The 20,999-nt window shown below is 43.6% G+C and overlaps 1 protein-coding gene across 4 annotated transcripts in view; it reads right to left on the bottom strand.

The window, feature by feature from the left end:
- Window positions 1-20,999, bottom strand: part of PRRC2B (proline rich coiled-coil 2B) — a 77,491-nt gene that overhangs the window by 47,598 nt on the left and 8,894 nt on the right. For 3 of the 4 annotated variants that reach the window (XM_018565338.1, XM_018565342.1, XM_018565341.1), the window contains exons 5-11: window positions 19,845-20,012; window positions 17,486-17,727; window positions 16,337-16,467; window positions 15,678-15,826; window positions 13,797-13,887; window positions 11,908-12,103; window positions 6,874-7,201 (exon numbers count right to left, since the gene is read on the bottom strand). In XM_018565338.1, the coding sequence (XP_018420840.1) occupies window positions 6,874-7,201; window positions 11,908-12,103; window positions 13,797-13,887; window positions 15,678-15,826; window positions 16,337-16,467; window positions 17,486-17,727; window positions 19,845-20,012 (1,305 nt within the window). The remainder of the gene's footprint in view (window positions 1-6,873; window positions 7,202-11,907; window positions 12,104-13,796; window positions 13,888-15,677; window positions 15,827-16,336; window positions 16,468-17,485; window positions 17,728-19,844; window positions 20,013-20,999) is intronic. The other variant, XM_018565340.1, reaches the window with a different exon arrangement.

The raw sequence follows: 20,999 nt of genomic DNA, 5'->3' as shown, positions 1-20,999 counted from the left end.
GAAAGTCAGGAGCCAGCAGGCAATTAAAAGAGGACTTGCACCCAAATAGCAATTTCAAGTGGAGCTATACTGATGTAAAGGTTTCTTAAAAGTAGAAGGCATCGCAATAGCTTACGTGTAAAATGTTGGCTTCCCGTTTGCTCGGAATCTCACTGTCAGCATTTAGTAACAAATGCCTTTCTGAATAATTTATATAGGTTTTCTATGCAGTCATGTGACCACAACACTCCAGCTAGTCTCCATACTGCAGGCCCCTCTGAATATCAGGGAGCCGTGGCAGCATCCTAAGCTCCTAGTATTATCAGCCAGAACAGTTCCTGCTCAGCAGCCACGGAGAGGAATGAGCTGGAGCACCAAATCTTTATAGTCACATGGCTGCAAGAAAGCGATTTATTACAATATGTACACAGGAAAGACCAGAGCAAAAGTTCAAGCAACATCTCACACGCGAGTTATGGTAATGCTTTTCCTTCTGCATTAAGATGTACATTGTGAACTTAAGTATGATAACTTAAGTATGATAGTAATCGGTTTCATGGAAATGATTTGATCGGTTTGTGTAGTTTGTATAATGAGAAGATTTGCCAACCCCTATGTACATAAAGAATTACAAACTCTGAATCCTAGCTATGCTTTATTTATCATCTCGTCTCTCAGTCACTCTACCACACAGGGTCTAAAGATTAAAAGAGACTCTGCCTATAACACTGCAATGCTCCTGTTGGTCAGAGACCATGTGATTCTTAACTACTGACTCACGTGAAGCTTGAATTTTAATAAGTCCATTTATAGCATGTTTAAGCCTTCGGCCTCATTCACATTAGAAAAGGCAGGCACGTATAGCTCCGTGCACGGTCAAAACTATCAAATACGTGTTATTAACACACAATAAAAGTGCACAATAATCTTTTGTGCATAATCTGCTACCATGTCCTGGTGGTAGCCAGTGAGATATTAAATACGAAATTTCACTTTGTGCAAATAAAAACCTTATTATTTGATTTGATGCACGTTTATATTTGATTGCAACAAAGAATTTTCTTATAATTTTTCTATAATGTTTTTTTGCACTTTTGCACGAAGTGAAATTTTGTATTTAATATCTCACTGGCTACCACCAGGATATCGTAGCAGATTATGCACAAAAGATTATAAGCACTTTTATTGTGTGTTAATAACACGTATTTGATAGTTTTGGTTCACTTATTGGTGACCCTGAGCGCTGCACACTCATTTACATAGCTCCCGGGAAGGACAGGTGCTGTGTGATTAGTATGCAGCCCCTCCTCTATGGGACTACGCAGCCAGACGCCGCCCTACGCTCACCCCAAGTGCAGGTCTGTGCGGGTATCCGTACTCGTATGCTGACAGGATTGATCTGGTCTGCGTCCGAGCCGGGACACCCGCACTTGGGGAGGGCGTAGGGTGGTGTATGTCCTACCATAGAGAAGGACAGGGGCTGTGTACTAAATCACACGCAGCAGCCGTCCTTCCCGGGAGCTGCTCAATGCGGCTGTGCACGGAGCTGTACGTGCCGGCCGATTCTCGTGTGAATGAGGCCTTCAAGTTAAAAAGTACCTGCTGACAAAATGCCTTTGGAGCAGACTGAGCATATATTCCCAAACTAAAGCTAGCCATACACTGAAATTCGAGTCACAGGTGGTCCTGCTGACACCAATCGACTCAACAAAATTCGATTGTCTGTTGCAGAAGTCACAATTTGGGTATTTAGACAGCTGTGGGTGCCAGCCATCTGAATTAATTAGCCAGCAGGGAAGATTTGCCCTTCGTCTGTTTAGTGGGGAGGGGGGAATACAATGATTTCACTTGTTCAGCCCAGCTTTATGTGCATGGCTAGCTTTAGTCTTCAATTGCTTGTAAACTAATAAGCAAAGACAACATTAAAAAAAAATACCCAAACCCATGCTTCTATAACCAGCTCTTAGCAAAAAAACAGATAACCATGTGAAAAGCTGGGTGAATATTCCCACAGCCAAGAGGTAGTGGTGGTAAACAATTAGCTAATAGGCATCTCTCAACTGCCCACTTTCACGATGTAGAGTTAACAGGTACTCCTTAAACAAGAAATTCACCTGCCTATTAAACAAAAACCCAAAAGGCAAAACTTGGCCTTCATTAAAAAAAGAGTGTTTATTCAAAATTATAATATTGCACAGCTTGATGAAAGACAAATAAATACATTTAGCAGCAGTGTAAACAAAAAGCACAAAATCAAGTTGAATTAAAAAAAAAATACTAAAAAAAAAAATAAAAAAATGGTCTGACAATGTTATAAATATAGCAGCAGATTCTGGTTCCACAGTTAAGAGATTTGTTAAGAAAGCTTACACAGCAAGCACCATGGGAAAACGCCCTAACACTAACCTGTTCTATCTACCCAGTAGCAAAGATAAAAATGTGATGACATTGGGACAAAAACTACTAAAAGCACATTTTTAAAGCTGAACAAGTGTTTTTTTTTTGTGCCTACATAAAATATATTCCTCAGTAGCCAAAAAATATAAATCCACTGAGCGCACTCAATGCCTTTGCAAGCCCAGTTAGAATCATGTAAAAGTAGCAGTGCTATCATCACTGAATTGTACATAGCCGAAAGTAGAGTTGTGGGAGGGGCCAGAAGGTCTCACCCACAGAAAACTAAAGGAGGGGGGCGGATACAGGATCAGTCACCCTGGACAAGCAGCAGTGATCGGTCTTTATTACAGGAAGCTCCTGCACAGAGGCAAAGCTTTACACTGGATTACTGCACAGATCGGAAAGAAATGCACAATGCTCATGAAGATTTAAATTAAAAATAAAATAGAAAATATCCCACAGGTCAGCTTTCAAGTTGGATTCCAGACAAATTTTAGAACACTAAAAAAAATGCATCTCTGCAATCAAAATAAAAAAATGTAACTAGGACAAGTACCTAAATTTGTATACATAAGCCTCTTGCAATCTCCTGTGTGATGTCAATACATGAGCGTGCCAACAGGTGGAGATAGAGTGATGACCTAACAAGCCGTTACCCCCATCACTGGCCAATCAGCAGGCTGCAGATGTGTCCCGGGTGAAGCTGTGCCATCTAGCAGGGAAGCCTAGATCCCAATACTAGATGGAAAAAACCTACAAATTCTTTGAAAAGTGTAAAATAAAATAAATATATCCATATCGAGATATTATTTATATTTATTCACTCTCAGGCATGTTCCAAGACAGCACAAAGGAGGGTCATTACAGTCATGAGGTCTTTGAACATGACGAAAACTCCCTTGGGCACATGTCCTATTTTAATATAAAAGTTTGTGTTCAAGGTGATTCAAATAGTTTTTTTTAGCATTTTGCTACATCATCAATTTAGGTCACTTTCCTCATTTACAATATGTAATTTTTTTGCTTGTGTACTGGACAATGACAACCAACCATTCATTGGATGACACTGCTTTGTTAAAACAGTAGGGTTAAAATCTATTCATTTAAAAGTATTTTAATTACACTTTAGAAATATACCCTTCGTTTTGACTGAACACCAACCTTATCTAAGGACTTCATACTTAGGCCTCACAGCTGTAGGCTTCCCTACCTTAGAGCCTGCTTATCACTGAAAAACAGGATCAAGTGGTCCCCAACTGGTACAAGGAAGAAAAACTGCCCTTAAGTTGACACTAGCTGATGCAGTTAAATGGTACATAACACTCCTCTTTGAAAGGTTGGTTAGTAACTCTGTTCCTCTAAAAGGTGCCCATACACCTTACGACCATCGCAAGACCTTTGTCTTGCGATGGTCGTAAGCTCATTGAAAGCTCGTACGATCTGCCCATCTTGGACGGGCAGATTGTACTTGCGATCATCGAAAGCTTCCGATCACTGCAAACGGGCAATGTGCGTGTGCGCACACCGGCCCGTTCGGCAGTTGTCGAACAAGCAGGCCACTAACCCGCCGAGAATTGTACGATTCTCGGCGGGGTTTCAAGCCTGCTTGTTCGACGGAAGACGTGCGACCGTACAGTAGAAACGGTTGCACGCCTTCCCTACACTGTACGATTCTCGTACGATCGCAGGATTTCCCGCGATTCTCATATGAGAATCGTACAGTGTATGGGCACCTTAATTCCCAAGCAATGTCAGTAATCTCGAAGTGATTTGCTAAAGTCAGAATATACCCAGGTGATCCTGCTAGTTCCATCAGGAAACAACCTGCTCGTTTGTAACTAAAGCAGGCCATACACCTTACAACCATCGCACGACTTTCGTTGTGATGGTTGTAAGGTCTTTAAAATTTCGTACGACCTGCCCATCTTGACAGGCAGATCGTACTTGCGATCATCGCAAGCCCTCCCCGCTGAGGGGAGGTCTTCCGATGATTCCAATGCTGAGCAGCCAGTGTGTGCTTGCGCACACCAGCCCGTTCAGCCTTTTGTCTTCCGAGCACGCCACTAACCCCCGGAAATCTTCCGATTTTCGGCAGGTTTTCAAGCATGCTCGGAAGACAAAAGACTGAGTGGTCACGTGACTGCAGAATTAGTAAAGAAAAAAGTTTGGAGTAAAAGATGCGTGCTCTTGCCACAGGAGGCATCCTTGATAATGTTATCAATGGTAGCTCTAAATAGGCGTTATCCCGCAAAGGCCATGCAGATGAGGTGTTCGGCAATCCAGCATTTTAATCAGAGTCCTATTCAGTGTACTGACAGGAGACAAATGAGTGAGATGAACTGGTAAGCAGCCAGCAAACCATCACACTTGACATTACAGCCATTTACACCATGTGTTCCATAAGTAAGGGACCCACGGCAGCAGCGGTAAAATCTCTTAAGGGATTTTGACCAGCCAGCCATGGTTTGGCACAGTAAAGTCACAGCGATGATAGGATGAAAAACAGGACCCTTTTGCAAGAATTGAGTTCTATAGATTGCTTTTAACTGCTAACTGCTCAGCCATTGGGTCCTTAAAAACCGGTACATACTCTACAGATGTGATATGGTAGTCGCTTTGATAACAAGGAACACTGCCAAATCCACCATGGTGGTAGACCATTTTTTTTCATAAAATTCTACCCAAACAGGTACAAAGTTAAGAACTTGCAGGGAGACAATAACTCTTCAGGATGCTTGCAATCATCACAGAGAGTAGGAACAACAGGTGCAATTGGAAAGTTTTTGCAGACTTAGGGCACCCAAAGAAACCAAGATCGGAAACCACTTAAATTCAGAGTGGTGCACACTGCATCCACAAGAGTCAACACAGTCTCTTAACTTGGGAATAACAGTGGACCCCTCAGGGGCAAGCTCATCAGGCAAAGACTGCAGTTCCTTAGAATTCAAGAGCCAGCGGCTGAAGCCTCACAAGCCACGAAGGCCATGAACAGATCAGATACAGAATCTGCGGGAAAATGACTGGCCCCTACGGTCAGAGTCACACTAAAATAAATGGGTGATTTGGGACAAAGTCATGCATGGCTGTAGTAAAAACCTTAGCTGAACGGCACAGAACCAGCCATACCACACCAGTGAGCGCACTGGGGCACCTGCTACAGCAGGACTGTTCCCACCCTGTCTAGAATCAGACAACGTAAAAGGCCAAGAGTACAAGATAAGGCCGAAGGTACTCTCAAAATCCAGACGTTTAGAAGCAGGTGAGGGTTAGATGGTTGGAGGTGACCAAACTCCCTGTAGGTGGGCAGCAGGAATGGATCAAGGATCAAAGTTCCATATAGCTCCTTGCAAGCAGGAACAGCATAGTGAAGATACTTTCCCGACGCTGTTTGGCAGGAAAGGGCACAGAGCATGCACGAATGATGCTCCACCCAGTGGATGTCAGCGCTCAGTACACAGTGTTATCTTCTTACAAAAATGTGGATGGTTTTTAAAGAAAGGAACTAGGGACTTATGAACCAAAAGGTAGCGCCCGGTGCTTGGCATGACTGGCTTTTTTATAAAGTCTTCTGAGACAGGGCAAGAGCTGAGGTAGTGCCAGCAGCTTTGAACCTGAAAAGAGTTCCGAGGCCAATTTTTTTTTTTCCAGAACAGAGCCTGGAAAGTGCCCTATGTGAAAACTCTGTGTCCCAAGGTCGCTTCCAGGCTACCCCCGGCAACGTCCAGCCCAGCAGGGTATGGAAACACCAATCCAAAAGCCAGGCTTAAGAAAGATGGCTATGCAGGTAAGCTGTGATCTAAGAGGCAGGCTCTAACAGTAATGTAGAGTCGTGATTGTAGAAGGAAACTAAACTTACTTAAACTTGGGAGTAAAAAAGGTGCTAAAAAATGGTTAGTTATTCACACAGCACAGCTGCAGAGAAGACGTTCATACTTCATACAGTACAAAAAAAAAAATGGAGGCATGCTGGTAGTAGGAGGGATTATCCTGGGCTGGCAAACAGATTTCTTTTCTGTGTTTGCCAGGGTCCAATGTAGGCAGCAGTGCAACCCATAGGTGAAAGATTTTCTGTCACCCTCAAATGGGTGAGAGAAAGAAAATCACTGTCAATCTACTTTTGGAAATATGCTGAAAGGAGACGAGGGCAAAGTGATGACCCCTTTTGATGTGGCAATAACCTAGTTCACAATTGTATTTTAAACTTAGCAGATTGTCTGCAACTTTACCCACTTTAAGTGTTTGTTGATTTAACTGCAATGTCATGAACTTAGAGGCAACCTAAATAAAAACCAGTAAAACAAACTGGAGAAACCCAATAAAACCAGATTAATGCAATGTACTGTTATGTGGAGGGGGGAAATAATAATACTGGAGGTCTGTACAGAAAGCGGAAGGAGGAGGAAGGACATTTAAACATATACCACCCCTGACTGATATCCTGCCCCCATGAACAGGTGGTTGCTACTGATCTCAAGCAGTCCTCACATGCAGTCGTACCTCTTCGGAAATTCTGCGGACTCTCTTGCGTGATGCTCCGGTCTGAGACAGGAGACCTGGGATCTTCGTTCTCCTTGTTCTCCAAACGTTTTGGAGTCTCATTCCCAGATTTGGAAGCTTGCTTGGTCTTTTGGTCCAGCTGTTTAAGTTTTGCTGCGCAGGCAGCAAGCCTCTCTTCTCGAGCCCGGCGTTCCTCTTCCTCACGCCGCTTACGAGCACGCTCAACTGCCTCGGATAGCTCAGACTGTACAAACTTCTGTCTCGGAGGGACTTTCTCCTCCTTCTCCTCCACAGATGGCTGCCGCAATATTGCAGTAGGCACGGGCTTCTAAAAAGACAAATGCAGGGATATAAAAATTGGGAAGCACACAAAGCTAAATCAATACTGCTTTAAAAGGAAGCTTGTACGGAGATAAATATACAGGCTGCCATTGCTTTAATACAGTACTGTGCAAAAGTTTGAGGCAGGTGTGAAAAAAATGCTGTAAAGTAAGAATGCTTTCAGAAATAAGTGTTAAAAAGGATAAGTTCACCTTTTGCAAAAATTTTAAAAATGCATAATTATTAATATATATAAAAAAAATATGTATTTCTTTCATATTTGCATTCAAGCCTGGAAAGCATTGCAATTGTGATCACAGCTTAAAAGCTCAGACTTCAGCACATACTCTCCCAGGCAGAGACCGTACTGAGGTACGGCGTTTCAGTTAGGAGAGATGGGGAAGGACGGCTGGACTTCAAACTGCATTAAATCACCTCATACAGTGTTCAGCCGTCCTCTCTCTAGGTAGAGCTTCCCATATTCCCGCATCTACCTAGAGCGAGGACAGCTGGACGCTGTATGAGGTGATTGAATGCAGTTTGAAGTACAGCCGTCCTTCCCCATCTCTCCTAACTGAAACGCCGTACCTCAGTACGGTCTCTGCCTGGGAGAGAATGCGCTTAAGTCTGAGCTTTGCAGCTGTGATCCTAATGCTTTCCAGGCTTGAATGCAATTAAAAAAGAAATATTTTTTTTTTTATATTCATTTTGCAGTTCTTTAATTTTTGCAAAGGGCGAACTTATCCTTTAATCGTTTTTTTTTTTTTTTTTTTAACAGAAGAGACATCTGAATTAAAATAAACATTTGGTGTGACCACCCTTTGCCTATGAAAAAGCATAAATTCCTCTAGGTACACTTGCACACAGTTTTTGAAGGAACTCGGCAGGAGAATGAAGCACAGATCTTCTGTGGATGTAGGTTGCCTCAAATCCTTCTGTCGCTCATTCTAATACCAGGCAGACTTGAAATTGAGATCAGGGTTTTGTGGGGCCCAAACCATTACTTTGAGGACTCCTTGTTCTTCTTTACACTGAAGATAGTTCTTAAATGACATGGGCAGCATGTTTTGGGTCGTTGTCCTGCTGCAGAATACATTTGGGCCAATCACAAGCCTCCCTGATGGTATGTCTTGATGGATAAGTATCTGCTTGTATTTCTCAGCATTGGAGGACACCAATGATCCTGACCAAATCTCCAACTCCACTGGCAGAAATGCAGCCCCAGACTTAAAAGGAACGTCCACCATGCTTCACTGTTGCCTGCAGACACCAATTGTACCGCTCACCAGCCCTTCTGTGAACAAACTCTCCTGCTAGAGCCAAATATTTCAAATTTTGTCTCATCCATCCAGAGCACCAGCTGCCATTTTTCTGCACCCCTAGTTTGTATGTTTTTGAGCATAGTTGAGTCACTTGGCCTTGTTTCCATGTCGGAGGTATGGCTTTCAGGCCGCAATTCTTCCATGAAGACCACCTCTGGCCAGAGTTCTCCGGACACTAGATGGGTGTACCTGGGTCCCACTGGTTTCCGCCAGTTCGGTGCTGATGGCACTGCTGTACATCTTGCAATGTCGAAGGGAGGTAAACACGAGGCGTCTTTTCTGCAGCATTAAAAAGGAGAACTATGGGGGGTCAGTGTTTTTCCCCATAGCTCTCCTTGGGGTAACGGGAGGACACAAACTAGCGTCCTCCCGTTACCCTAAGCTCAGTATACCGCGAGCTACAGCTTGCGGTATACTGAGACGCCGCACCTGGAGCGGATCCTGACTTAGATGACGGGATCCGCCCAGCTGCGTGAGTGACAGCTGGCTCTGCCTATCTAGAGGCAGAGCCAGCTGTACCCGCCCCCTCCCCCGTCTGTTCCGCCAGTCAGCGCTGGCAGATCGGAGCGGGGAGAGGGGAATCCAGCCCCTCCCCCTGTCACGGCAGAGCCGTGACAGGATCGAGAGGTGAGGGAACCCGGTATGTGTTCGCTCACCTCCCGATCTACTGACCCGACCTGTGACAGTCTCATTGTCACAGGTCGGCTAGAACTATGAGGTGAGTGAAAATCACTCATGTCATAGTTCTCCTTTAAGTTTCCTTGGACGACTACTGCGTCTACGGTCCTCAACGTTGACTGTTTCTTTGTGCTTCTTCAAAAGAGCTTAAATAGTACATCTTGAAACCCCAGTCTGCTTTGAAATCTTTGCCTGTGAGAGACATTGCTGATGCAGTATAACTTCCTTGTGTCTTCTTGTGTAGCTCAGCCTTGCCATGGTGGGAAGGCTGGTATGACCTGTGACATGAATCTGTCTTCCACAACCTCACCTTAGTAGCAGGGTTTGGCTGTTCCTCACCCAGTTTTAAGCCTCATACACAGCTATTTCTGTTTCAGGTAATGACAACCTACATATGAAATTGATTAGTCCCTGCTTGGTATAATTGGTTAATCATGCACCTGACTCTAATCCTATAAAATCCCTGACTTTGTGCAAGTGTAAGAGGTGATGCTGGTTTGAAGCCAAAAGGGTAGTCAGACCAAATATTCATTTGATTTAGATTCTTTGCATTTTGTAAATTGATAACAAAAATTATAAAAGTATATATTTTATACACATACAATTTAAAAAAAAAAAAAATATCCTCCCTTTATTAAAAAAACAAAATCCTCTGATCAACACCCAAACATTGGGTGCACATTGCATACAGCACAAATTCACAGCTGTAAGTTGACAATCTTGCACACCCCTAGGGCAAAACCACTAAACAATTTGCAGTCATTTAAGTAACTCTGCTATTACAAAACCTGGGGGTACGGGAATACTAAAAAGCTAGTTACCTGACTGTCTCTGGAAATGACAGCCTTACATATCTAGAATAAGCATGCAGCTTGGAAAATGAGCTTACTTCTTCCAGGAACCAAGTTATTTTAACAGGGAGGTTAAAATGGCAGCTGAACTATTGAGAGCTCTGGAGTAATGCACCTTCAAAAAGGCCAGCAATACATAAAAAGATCAAAATACATGGAAAAAAAAAATGCATCCCTGTACATCAGCATGTTACAAAGACTGACAACAGTCAGCATGATGTACAAGGACACTATCCTTATTAGCTAGATATACAATGACTGCTTCTCTTTGTGACACCCAGCCACCAAAACAGAAAGGAGAGGAACTCTTCAACCGGACACAGACCGTAAATTAAACCCGATAGAAGTTCCTCATCCTTTTCCACAGCATTCTTAATGTTACAAAAAAATATAAGCTGAAGTAGGGCTATAAAGACTCAGTGTCAACAGTGAGGTAAACCTGACAGGTTCTCTTGAAAGAAACACCCACAATCCCATGTTGAAAGACAAGGATGGGTTCCCCTGTATTTTTTATGACCGTGTAAATTAGGGCTGGAACTAATCGACTACGCCGATTATAATCGATGATGGAAAACATTATCAATGTTTTCCATCAATTAGCTGACTTTCAATTAGTTGCCCTGCTTGCGGCGCCCCACACGCTGCTTCACCCAGCTCTGGGCTCTCACTGACTCACCGCTGCCCACAACACGATCCTAGATCGGCACCCACGATCGTCACAGGGAGACAGAACTGGAAGCCAGGAGAAGCAGGCGTGGGGGGACGGCAGCTGCCGACAGACAACCCCACGATCTCAGGGAAGAAAGTTGCTTGGAGACTGTTTAGGTAAGACTGCCTGCACTTTGCCCCCCACATGGTGCTGTATTAATGTATTGCTGGCATAATGGGATTTGTATTCCTCTATATCTACTATTATACAGCACAATGTACCATCAGCTAAAGAGGAATACAAATCCCAGCAATACATTATACACTGTATTGCTGGGGTTTCTTGTATTCCTCTATAGCCGGTGGTATCCTGCATTGCGCCGCTGTATAATGTCTTATTGTTGGGATTTGTTGTATTCCTCTATAGCAGGTGGTATTCTGCATTGTGCTGTATAACGTCTTATTGCTGGGATTTGTTGTATTCCTCTATATCTACTATTATACAGCACAATGCAGAATACCACCAGCTATAGAGGACTACAAGTCCCAGCAATAGTACATTATACAGCGCAATGCAGAATGCCGCCAGCTATAATGTACTATTGCTGGGTTTTGTAGTCCTCTACAGCTGGTGGTATTATGCATTGCACCACTGTATAATGAACTATTGCTGGGATTTGTTGTAATCCTCTGTAGCTGGTGGTATTCTGCATTGTGCTGTATAATGTCTTATTGCTGGGATTTGTTGTAATCCTCTGTAGCTGGTGGTATTCTGCATTGTACTGTATAATGTATTATTGCTGGGGTTTGTTGTATTCCTCTATAGCTGGTGGTATTCTGCATTGCGCAGTTGTATAATGTCTTATTGCTGGGATTTGTTGTATTCATCTATAGCTGGTGGTATTCTGCATTGCGCCACTGTATAATGTATCATTACTGGGATTTGTTGTATTACCCTATAGCCGACACTGTCCTTCCTTCTAGAGGGTGGCTACTTTTGTTCCCCATGTGTATTGTAAAGTAGCCACCGCTCCAAGCTTGCTCCCGTAATGGACTACATTCTCACTACAAACTAGTAGTCCATCACTGGAGCCATTGTTTCTTTTTTTTTTTTTTTATAGTTTTCTTCCCCCGATTAATCGAACTTAACAATCGGCTAACTAAACTTAAATTTGGAAAATAATCGTTAGCTGCAGCCCTAGTGAAAATCGTACCTGGTGTTCTGCCACTGCAGCCCAACTGTTTGCTTTGCGGGGAACTTGCTGGCCAGACTCTGGGGCCCTTCTTGTAGGACGATTGTGCACCCCTGAGTCATTCCACACCTTTCCATCCTCAACTGGGTGCTTTGTTTCAGCGCTATCAGTGGAGTTAAAGGAAACTTGTCGCTGCCTTCTAGAGTCCCAGCCATTCCTGGAACCAATGAGAAATATTAGCGGTTAGCAAACAGCCACATTCATCCAGCTTAACCTTGTTGCACACTGGTGATAGGATTAAATGGGTAAAATCCAACATCAGCTAGGAGTTTGTTTGTTTTTAAATAGGAGAGTTACGACCTCTGCCACGTGTTTACTGCCATTTTGCCAGTGATGCCATTCACTTCCTGTTAGGCCCCGTTCACATTGAGCAGATTTATCGCGCGGTAATTCCTGCGATATCGTGGCTATTTACCGCGTGATATCGCTCTTCAATGCATCTCAATGGGGCAAGGGGTCCTGCTGTCGCGGGTCGTGTGTCGCTACAGCAGGACCCTTTTTGGAGCGGATTTTGCCACGATTCTCGCTTGCTCAATGCAAGCATTTGCGCGACAAAACGCGCAATGTGAACGGGGCCTAAAGGTGAACGGTGTCAGACAGGGAGTAAATTGCCCCCAAAATTGTTTAAACAGCAACAAACATCTTCCTGCAATAAGGAAAGGTAAATATCTGTCAGGTTTTCAGAATGTCACCACAGGCAAGATTTCACCTCACTTCCTGTCCTAAATATAAGCTTTATGTTTTGTTAGAAACATGCTATGTTCACACCTAGGCGTTTTCAGTTTCATGTGTTTTTGTGCGTTTATCACGTGATTTTTTTTCTGCGCGTTTTTGCTTTTCAAATCGTGGGCTTCTCCCAGCATAGAGAGGTCTATGGGGCCAAAACAGCACGGTACCCGCCTGAAATCCGCTCCTGCATCTTTTCGCAGCAACAGGCGGTTTCCTACGTGCGACACAACGTTAAGGTGTAAAAGTCACCATTGACTTGCATGGAAATCTGTGTTTTCGTGTGACTATCGGCTCAGAAAAACGCTCAGGTGTGAACCAGGCCTTAAAGAGCAAATTATTTTCAACAGGGAACCGAATCAGAAAACATAACATTGGTTCAATCTAAATAAAAAAATGTGACTAACCTTTGGCTGTAGGTCTGCATTGTGTGACCAGATTGTATGAGGTTGGCAACTCTTGTGCACTGTGGTGACTACTGCTAAAATGCATGTTTTACAGAAATGCAGATAATGTAGGGTGAAAGGGAATCCAACGAACACACATATAGTAAGATGCCATTTCACCTCCGCTACACCACTCCAAAATACACATGCTGTGCTGTTAAAAATGCTGCAGATGCAGACTTTCATGCATTATGTGCTGCCTGCACATTCAAAACAAATAAGTGCCCTTTGCACCCCTAAGTTTGATAGGCCGATAGATATGTAGGTAAGACCAAGCCACCCGACATTAAAACAATTAAAAGAAGGAGGTACAAAAATAAATATTGCAATGGGATTCGGGTGAGGCTATATGGAATATAGGGGAAAGAAAGAAAGCTATGTATATATTTGTACATGCATGTATAAAAGAGAACTTGGTGTAATTGTGTTATTTGTTATAAATGTTATGGAAAATTCTAATAAAGAATAAATAAAATGTGGCCATAACCCAGTACACACATAATGCGTGTAGTTTGTTGTAGTATTAAAATAAAAAAAAAAAGCACCACTTCTGGGTATTAAAACATGTTGTTAGGCAATTGTCTCTCCCATTAGAGTGCACAGATAAGGTAATAATGCCTGAAGAACAGAAGCAGGGTTTAAGCAACAGGTTTAAACAAGCAGTAATAAGTCTCTTACAATTTAGCTCCGTTTTCTTTTGTAACTTCCTCCTCTTCTTCATCTTCACTGAATTTTAGCTTTTCTGAATAATCCACTTCATCATGGAGACCTGAAGAATGATTGATCAGAGAAGACTATTTTGCAATTAAAACTGCAAATACAGACAATCCTGGGGAATTACAGTATTCTTAACAATTAACTGAACCTATGCTTTGGTAATGTAATGTAGAAGCAACAGGTTTGCTTTTATGACCCCCCTTCCCAAAAGCATACACTTGCCTTATTTTTGCTCTGGCATATGAATAAGGGTGGCATGAGAACTATAGTTTTATTTACGCTTATACTGGGCTATGGACTCCCCGACTAGCCTAGCACTGTCAACAATTTACATGCTACTCCATACCAGAAAGTACAAGGTGTTTACTTCGGGCACTTAATGGATAGGCAGGTGAAGTAAAGGTGGAGGTAGAATTTTGTACTTCATGTAAAAATTGATTCCTTAGAGTGTGCAGAAGTCCTTCATCCTTGGGTTATACTGTTGAAAACTGGCAAGCAAAAAACTACAGGAAAGCCCAGGATAGTACATTGTGCTAACAAGTATGTATCATTTGAATAGCAAAGCACTACTAAGACCATGATCATAAACACACAGCGGGACCTGCGTCCCTCAAAATAATGAAACAGAAGAATTTTATGATGGGTGCAAAAATCCTATTTTCTTTTTCATCCACAGAGGGACGCAGGAAGTCATTCACCTTCAGGATGTCCAAGAGCAGTCGTACATGAAGGGCGGGCAACGCTAACAGGACCAAGATAAACAAAACTGGTGACTGCCTGCAGGACCTTATGCACAAAGCTGGCATCAAATGAGCAGTCAATATCCACCTGGGTCAGATGACTCCAGCAGGATGGTCCAACAATGCAGACAGAGCCAGATTGCCCATACCTTTGGAATGTTGATCAGGAGAGGAGACTCCTCCAACTAAGTTCCTTGCAATGACAGTGCCCAGAACTCCTCCCCGGCCAGAGAAGCTGGCATCCATCATGAGGATCTTGCAAAACGTGGGAATAAAGAGACTTCAATACGACAGCCAGATTTCTGAGCCACCTAAATGGTACTTGGTGCAAAGCAAATCAGTCTGTCTGGGCTGACTTGTCCCATAACAGAATGTTGCGTTGGTGAGGTCTGGACTGAAACTGGGCAAACAGGACAGCCTAGACGGAAGCTATCATCAGGCCCAAAACTCTTGAAAAAAGCAGACAGAAAAGACAACTCCTGGACTGGAGAGCGCACACACTGGCCTGTGCCAGCCTAGCCCTAGGTATTCCAACAAAGATTTCTGTAAGTTCAGGATCTATCTAACTGCTGTAAGATTTGAAGATTCTAAGCCGCAATGGCCAACAGAGCCTGGGCCAACTGTTCCCAAAAAAGGAGGTTGTCAAACTATCACACAATGGGAATGTAATGACAGTTCAGCAGGGCTACTACTGGAAATACTGGGACCAGCACCTCGGTGAAAACCCAGGGTACAGACAAGCAGCCGAAAAGGCAGGGCCACAACTAGTAGTGAAGGGGCCCCAGAGCACAAAGACGGGAACATATAGGTAAGCTTCCTTAATGTCCACCAATCCACGCGATCCAAGATTTGTACATATTAATTCAACCGTTTTGCACAGGAACTAGGGCAATGGAACCCTGACCCAGAAAACCTGCTATGGTTTAAGATCTGCTAATCTTTGTGGTGATGTAGGAAGATTGGAGGTTAGAAACAGGGCCGGGAGCAAAAAGCCACACACACAAGTGTCTCAAATGCAAGCTGTCCAAGTGTCCACAAAAGTTAACAAAATTTACAAAAGTTAACAAATGTGCCGTTTAAACTCTAAGTTTTCACCCCTCACCTGCCCAACCATCTTCTGCATCATTATCCAGGTCATCTAATTCTTTAAGATCTTCAGCATTGATAATAGTGGCCCGCGGAGCCCTTTCATGTTGGGGCCTTTGCGGCCGTACCGGCCGGAAATTGCCACCATTAGGCCGGTTTTCTTTCCTGCTTGATAAATTGACAGAACACATTTAATTACATTTCAAAGGGAAAGCTTTTTTGGTTTTAGGTGAGAGAGTGCCAACAAATATAAATTATATACACTGCAATACTGCGTTTTTGTTTTTTTTGACATCTTGTCTACTGGATTGTCCATGTCCTCACAGATACAAGTACTGATACATTTTTGTTTTTTATCTAAAACAATACAAACTAATGATTTCAGGACAGTGGTGGAGAATGAGAGCTAGGTCCCAGCTGCAACCCTGGTAGTTCTCATGAAAATGCCAAGTATCGGCACTAGTATCTGAACTGGTATCAGGACATCCCTAGAAAAAGCTTTATAGTATTAGCTTGTTGTGTGTAAAAGACAACCTCCATTTATCAGAGAAGTCAATGAAATCAATCTATGTGTGATTAAACTGACAGCATTGCATAGACAATGCACATTGTTCAAGCTGAGCACTCAAGAGAACAGTGGCCACAAGCACAGACTGTACACACATTTCCACTTACCCTTCATGATTGTTTATCTGGTATTGTCTAAATGGTACACGGGGTTCAAGACGGGATTGGGAGGAGGTAAGGGTGGGGAAGGAAGCTCGATCCAATGTCCCAGTGGGTTCGGTTGGGTGCTGAGAACACATCTGAAAAGAGAAAAACAGTCACTTATTGGCCCAAGGTCTTAATCAAGACAATAAAGCCCAATACAAAAGTTGTGCTCCATACTAAGGAAGTAGGCCTAAAGCAAATCAAACTAATTAACTCCCACTAAAAGCCAAGAAGCAGGTGTGATAACCAATCATAAAAAAAGGAATCTAGTCAACCTCATCATAAAGTGTTGGGGGCAAAGCTGGAAGAAAAAAAAAAAAAAAAAAAGGCAGTCAGGTAATGACCCCTTAAGAGGAGTTAAGAGGCGTGTGGGAGATGGGGAGCTGTGACATAAGAGGAGGAGAACTAAAGAGTTTAGCCTCTATGAACAAATACTGTTGGATGGGATAGCAAAAGGAATAGCACATATTTCGCAACTATTTAGAAAAGCACTGTGGTGCATGTACAAGTTTAACGTGCCAAAAGCATTGTGCAACATTTGTAATGTGTCATGTTTTATATAAAATATTTTAAAAAGATTGAACTCTGCTTTAAAAAGGAGAACTATGAGGCGAGTGCTTTTCACTCACCTCATAGTTCTAGCCGACCTGTGACAATGAGACTGTCACAGGTCGGCTCAGTAGATCGGGAGGTGAGCGAACACATACCGGCGTTCGCTCACCTCTCTATCCGGTCACGGCTCTCTGCCGTGACAGGGGAGGGCCTGGATTCCCTCCTTCCCACTCCGATCCGCCAGCGCTTACTGGCGGAACGGACGGGGCAGGTACAGCTGGCTCTGCCTCTAGATAGGCAGAGGCAGTCACGCAGCTGGGCGGATCCAGACATAATTGTCGGATTCCGCTTCAGCGTCTCAGTATACCGCGAGCTAGAGCTCGCGGTATACTGAGCCTAGGGTGTCGGGAGGACGCTGGTTTGTGTCCTCCCGTTACCCTAAGGAGAACTACGGGGAAAAGCCGTAACTCCATAGTTCTCCTTAAATTTGTTCTATTTACACAAATATTTTAAATATTCATCCAATAACAAACACAAATAATGCACCCTATTGACACTCACAAAAGCTGGCAGCATATCATGGTAAGTTGGTGGATGGTATGTGTTTCCCAAAAACTGCGAAGCCCCTTTTCGAGTAGGCTGAGCCGGGCGTAGCGAAAGCTCCTTGGAATCGTTAGCTTGCGCCGCGGAGGGGGCCCCATCTCCAGAGATGGTGGACTTGCTGCCCGGCTCAGTAGGAGAGACGGTTGGAGATATGCCACTAGAGATGCTTCTCCCACCGCCCTCCCTCCAACTGGTGACATCTGAAACGGGAGCATAAGAAGAAACAGAGATTAACACTTTCACCTTCCACTGACAGGCAGGGGGGCATAACAGATAAGAAACTTGAAACTTCCCTGATCTCACAAATCCTAAAAAACAGAACAGAGTATAAACTGAAGTTCCTTTTGTGCACAGTATGAATTGTATACATTTTGGAGAGTTTGCCTTAGCACTTCATCCCCAATGGCAGGGAGCAAAATGCTCAGCCTGCACCGACAATATTCTGCAGACATGGCTCACACCAACTACCAAAAGTCATCATACGCAACGATACTTCAAGAGCTTAATCTAAGAGGGCAGTAAAAACGATCAAAAGGATAAGTGCAGATTAAATCAAAGCGTACTAAGCCCTCAGTCACACTAGAAAAGGCCGGCACGTAGAGTTCGTGCTGCGTGCACGGCCGTATCGGGCAGCTCCCAGGAAGGGCAGGTGCTACCTGTGATTAGTACACAGCCCGTCCTTCTCTATCGGAGTACGCCGCCCTACGCTCAACCCAAATGCAGGTCCGCGTTGCCTGGCTCGGTCGCAGACAGGATCCATCCAGTCAGTGCACGAGTACGGACGTGCAGGGCAGGGGAGTGTAGAGCGGCGTACTCCCATAGAGAAGGACGGGGGCTGCGTACTAATCACATGTAGCAACTGTCCTTCCCAGGAACTGCCCGATACGGCTGTGCACGCAGCACAGAGCTATACGTGCCGGCCTTTTCTAGTGTGAATGAGGGCTAATGGTTTTTTCCCACCTTCCCCTGACCTAACCCACTCCGATTTATACTCGATCTGACACCCATGGCTCCATTTCCAACGCCAAGTCTTCACTACCCTGGTTGCACCTTTACAGTAGTGCTCCACAGACTTATATAGGGCCGGGATACATGCATCATCGCTTGTATGATGCATGTCTGTGCGCTCCCCTCCTTACCGCTCCTCGTGGTCGCCGCCCCCGCGATCCCGGATGGGCGATTTGACTCTGTGCACTGAGAACGGAGGGAAATCAGTACACGATCTCCCTCCGCTCTCTGAATGCAGGAAGTGATGTTTACTACATCAATTCCGCATCCTCTGCCACTCTCCGGTACAAAAACCGGAGAGAAGCTGGTGAAGCAGATCTCTGCTTCATCAGCTTCTCTTGGGGTCCCTAGGTGACATTAGGGTTCTTTTCAAAATTTTGAGTAATTTTTCCTTAATATAGTAAAAAATAAAAACCCCAGTGGTGAATAAATACCACCAAAAGAAAGCTCTATCTGTCCCCCAAAAATGGTATAAAATTTGTTTCAGTACAGCGTTGCATGACGGAATAAATGTCAAAAGTACCGCAGCGCTGAATACTGAAAAATGGTCTGGCCAGGAAGGGGGTGTAAACACCACAGTCAGCAAGTGGTTAAAGAGTTACATTAGCCTTCTGGGTACACATGTAAAACTTTAGCGTAATAGAAAATATACATAAGGACAATGTATTTTACAACTACATATTTACATGCGGGCAGCCATAGCTCCTAACAGCAACGTATACTTCCTGCTTAGTAGTGCTGCACGAGTGCACCTTCACAAAGCTCTCTCAATGCACATCTACCAGACACTAAAAGAACTTCCACATAAGATCTGAAGCTCACAGTAAACATACAAGTGTTCCAGTCTTTTCCCACCACCCAACCCAGGTTCATCATTCAATAAACCATAAAATGTGTAAAGTCAAAAATGTGTAAAATGAATTCTCCTTTACTTTCTGTCCAGATGAAATCTCTCCAAAAGAGAGGTAAAAGCCCTTTGTCATTGTCACTGGAACATGTTTACCCAGAAGACTACTCCCACCACCTCCTATTCCAGTGACCATAACCCCCACCACACACTGTCCTGGTGACTATGGAAAATAGGACAACTGGCACAAATAGTAAGGATCCTTATACAGTATATTTTGAATTTAAACACTGCATGTTTGACCAAAACAATCGTAACCCCTTAGGCAGAATCTGAGGGCATGCTGGCACTATGTAGTCTATGAAGAAACCAGAATCACTAGCCTAGAAAATCATTATACAGTTTTAGGGTGACAAACTAAAACATAAGGAAGACAGACAATAAAATGTTCAGAGCGGTTACCGGGAAGCAGGGCGAGGGGCTTACTCTGGGGGCGGAGGCTTGGTCCGGGCCCATACGACGGATCTAAGCCGCTCTTTTCTTTGCCAACCTTGTCTTGCTCGCCAGCTGCTTTCAGCGTTGGAAATTCCTCGGGAGAGAAGGACAACAGTCGGTTTGAGCCCCTTGAACCTGCAGGTACAAGATGCAGAAGTCAGACAAAACAAGTCCGGGATCGAGCCAGTCTTAAATTCGAACTGCAATTTTACTGAAATGTTATACTAGCCTATCCTCAATTCAGCAAGATCTGCATTGGGGATAGACCGCCAAATGTCAATTCTTTTCTGTCAGATCCGAACATGCATACCACAATTTCCAAACCTATATCCTGCCAGAGTATGAACTCTTTACAGGACTGATTGGAGAATGCGGTGTGCATGTGCGGTCCTGATTGAGAATATTCTGAGAAATGGCAGCCTCCTCTGAATTCTTGCTGGATCAGGGATGGGCAAGTCTGGGACTTTCTAAATTAGGGTAACGACAACCAATAAAATACAATGTTGTGCACGCATAAGAGCCGTATGTTGTTGGTGGCACTTAATTCCAGGTTTTACCAGCAGGTAGCAATGACAAGTGGACTAACTGAAGCTTTAGCTTTGACAAATCTCAGGAACTGTTTACTTTATTTTAGAGATGTACCAAAATAAAATTTTGAAACTAAAAAAAAAAATTGTCAGGCCGAAAATCAAAAAGTATTTCTTTCCTAACCTTTTAAAGAAAAATTCAAATATTTTATTTTTTTCTAAACTTTATATAGATTTTATTTATTGAATATATTTTTTTTACTTTACTGTTTGGGGGCTCTGGAAAACATCAGGGGTCTAAAACAGACCCCTATTTCCCTTTTAAAATAGAAAAAGATTGAGCACACAGAGGCCACAATCTCTTTTTCTGCAGCCCCCGTTATAAATTAACAGGAATCCTGTTCATTCATAACATGTGGAGATACTATGTTTACTATATCCACAATCATGAATGAACAGAAGCGTTGTAGAGCAACATACTAGATGTCCTCAATTATTTACATATAGTGATCACTGATCACCCACTGCTTGTACCCGCTCTCCAGCCTGACTTGCTGTCACAGGAGGAGAGCTCGGTCTCCTGTGACTGCCGACT

The sequence above is a fragment of the Nanorana parkeri genome, unplaced genomic scaffold (assembly GCF_000935625.1).
Source record: "Nanorana parkeri isolate BGI_ZX_2015 unplaced genomic scaffold, ASM93562v1 scaffold834, whole genome shotgun sequence".
Lineage (NCBI taxonomy): Eukaryota > Metazoa > Chordata > Amphibia > Anura > Dicroglossidae > Nanorana > Nanorana parkeri.
This window is presented reverse-complemented; position numbering and strand designations above follow the sequence as displayed.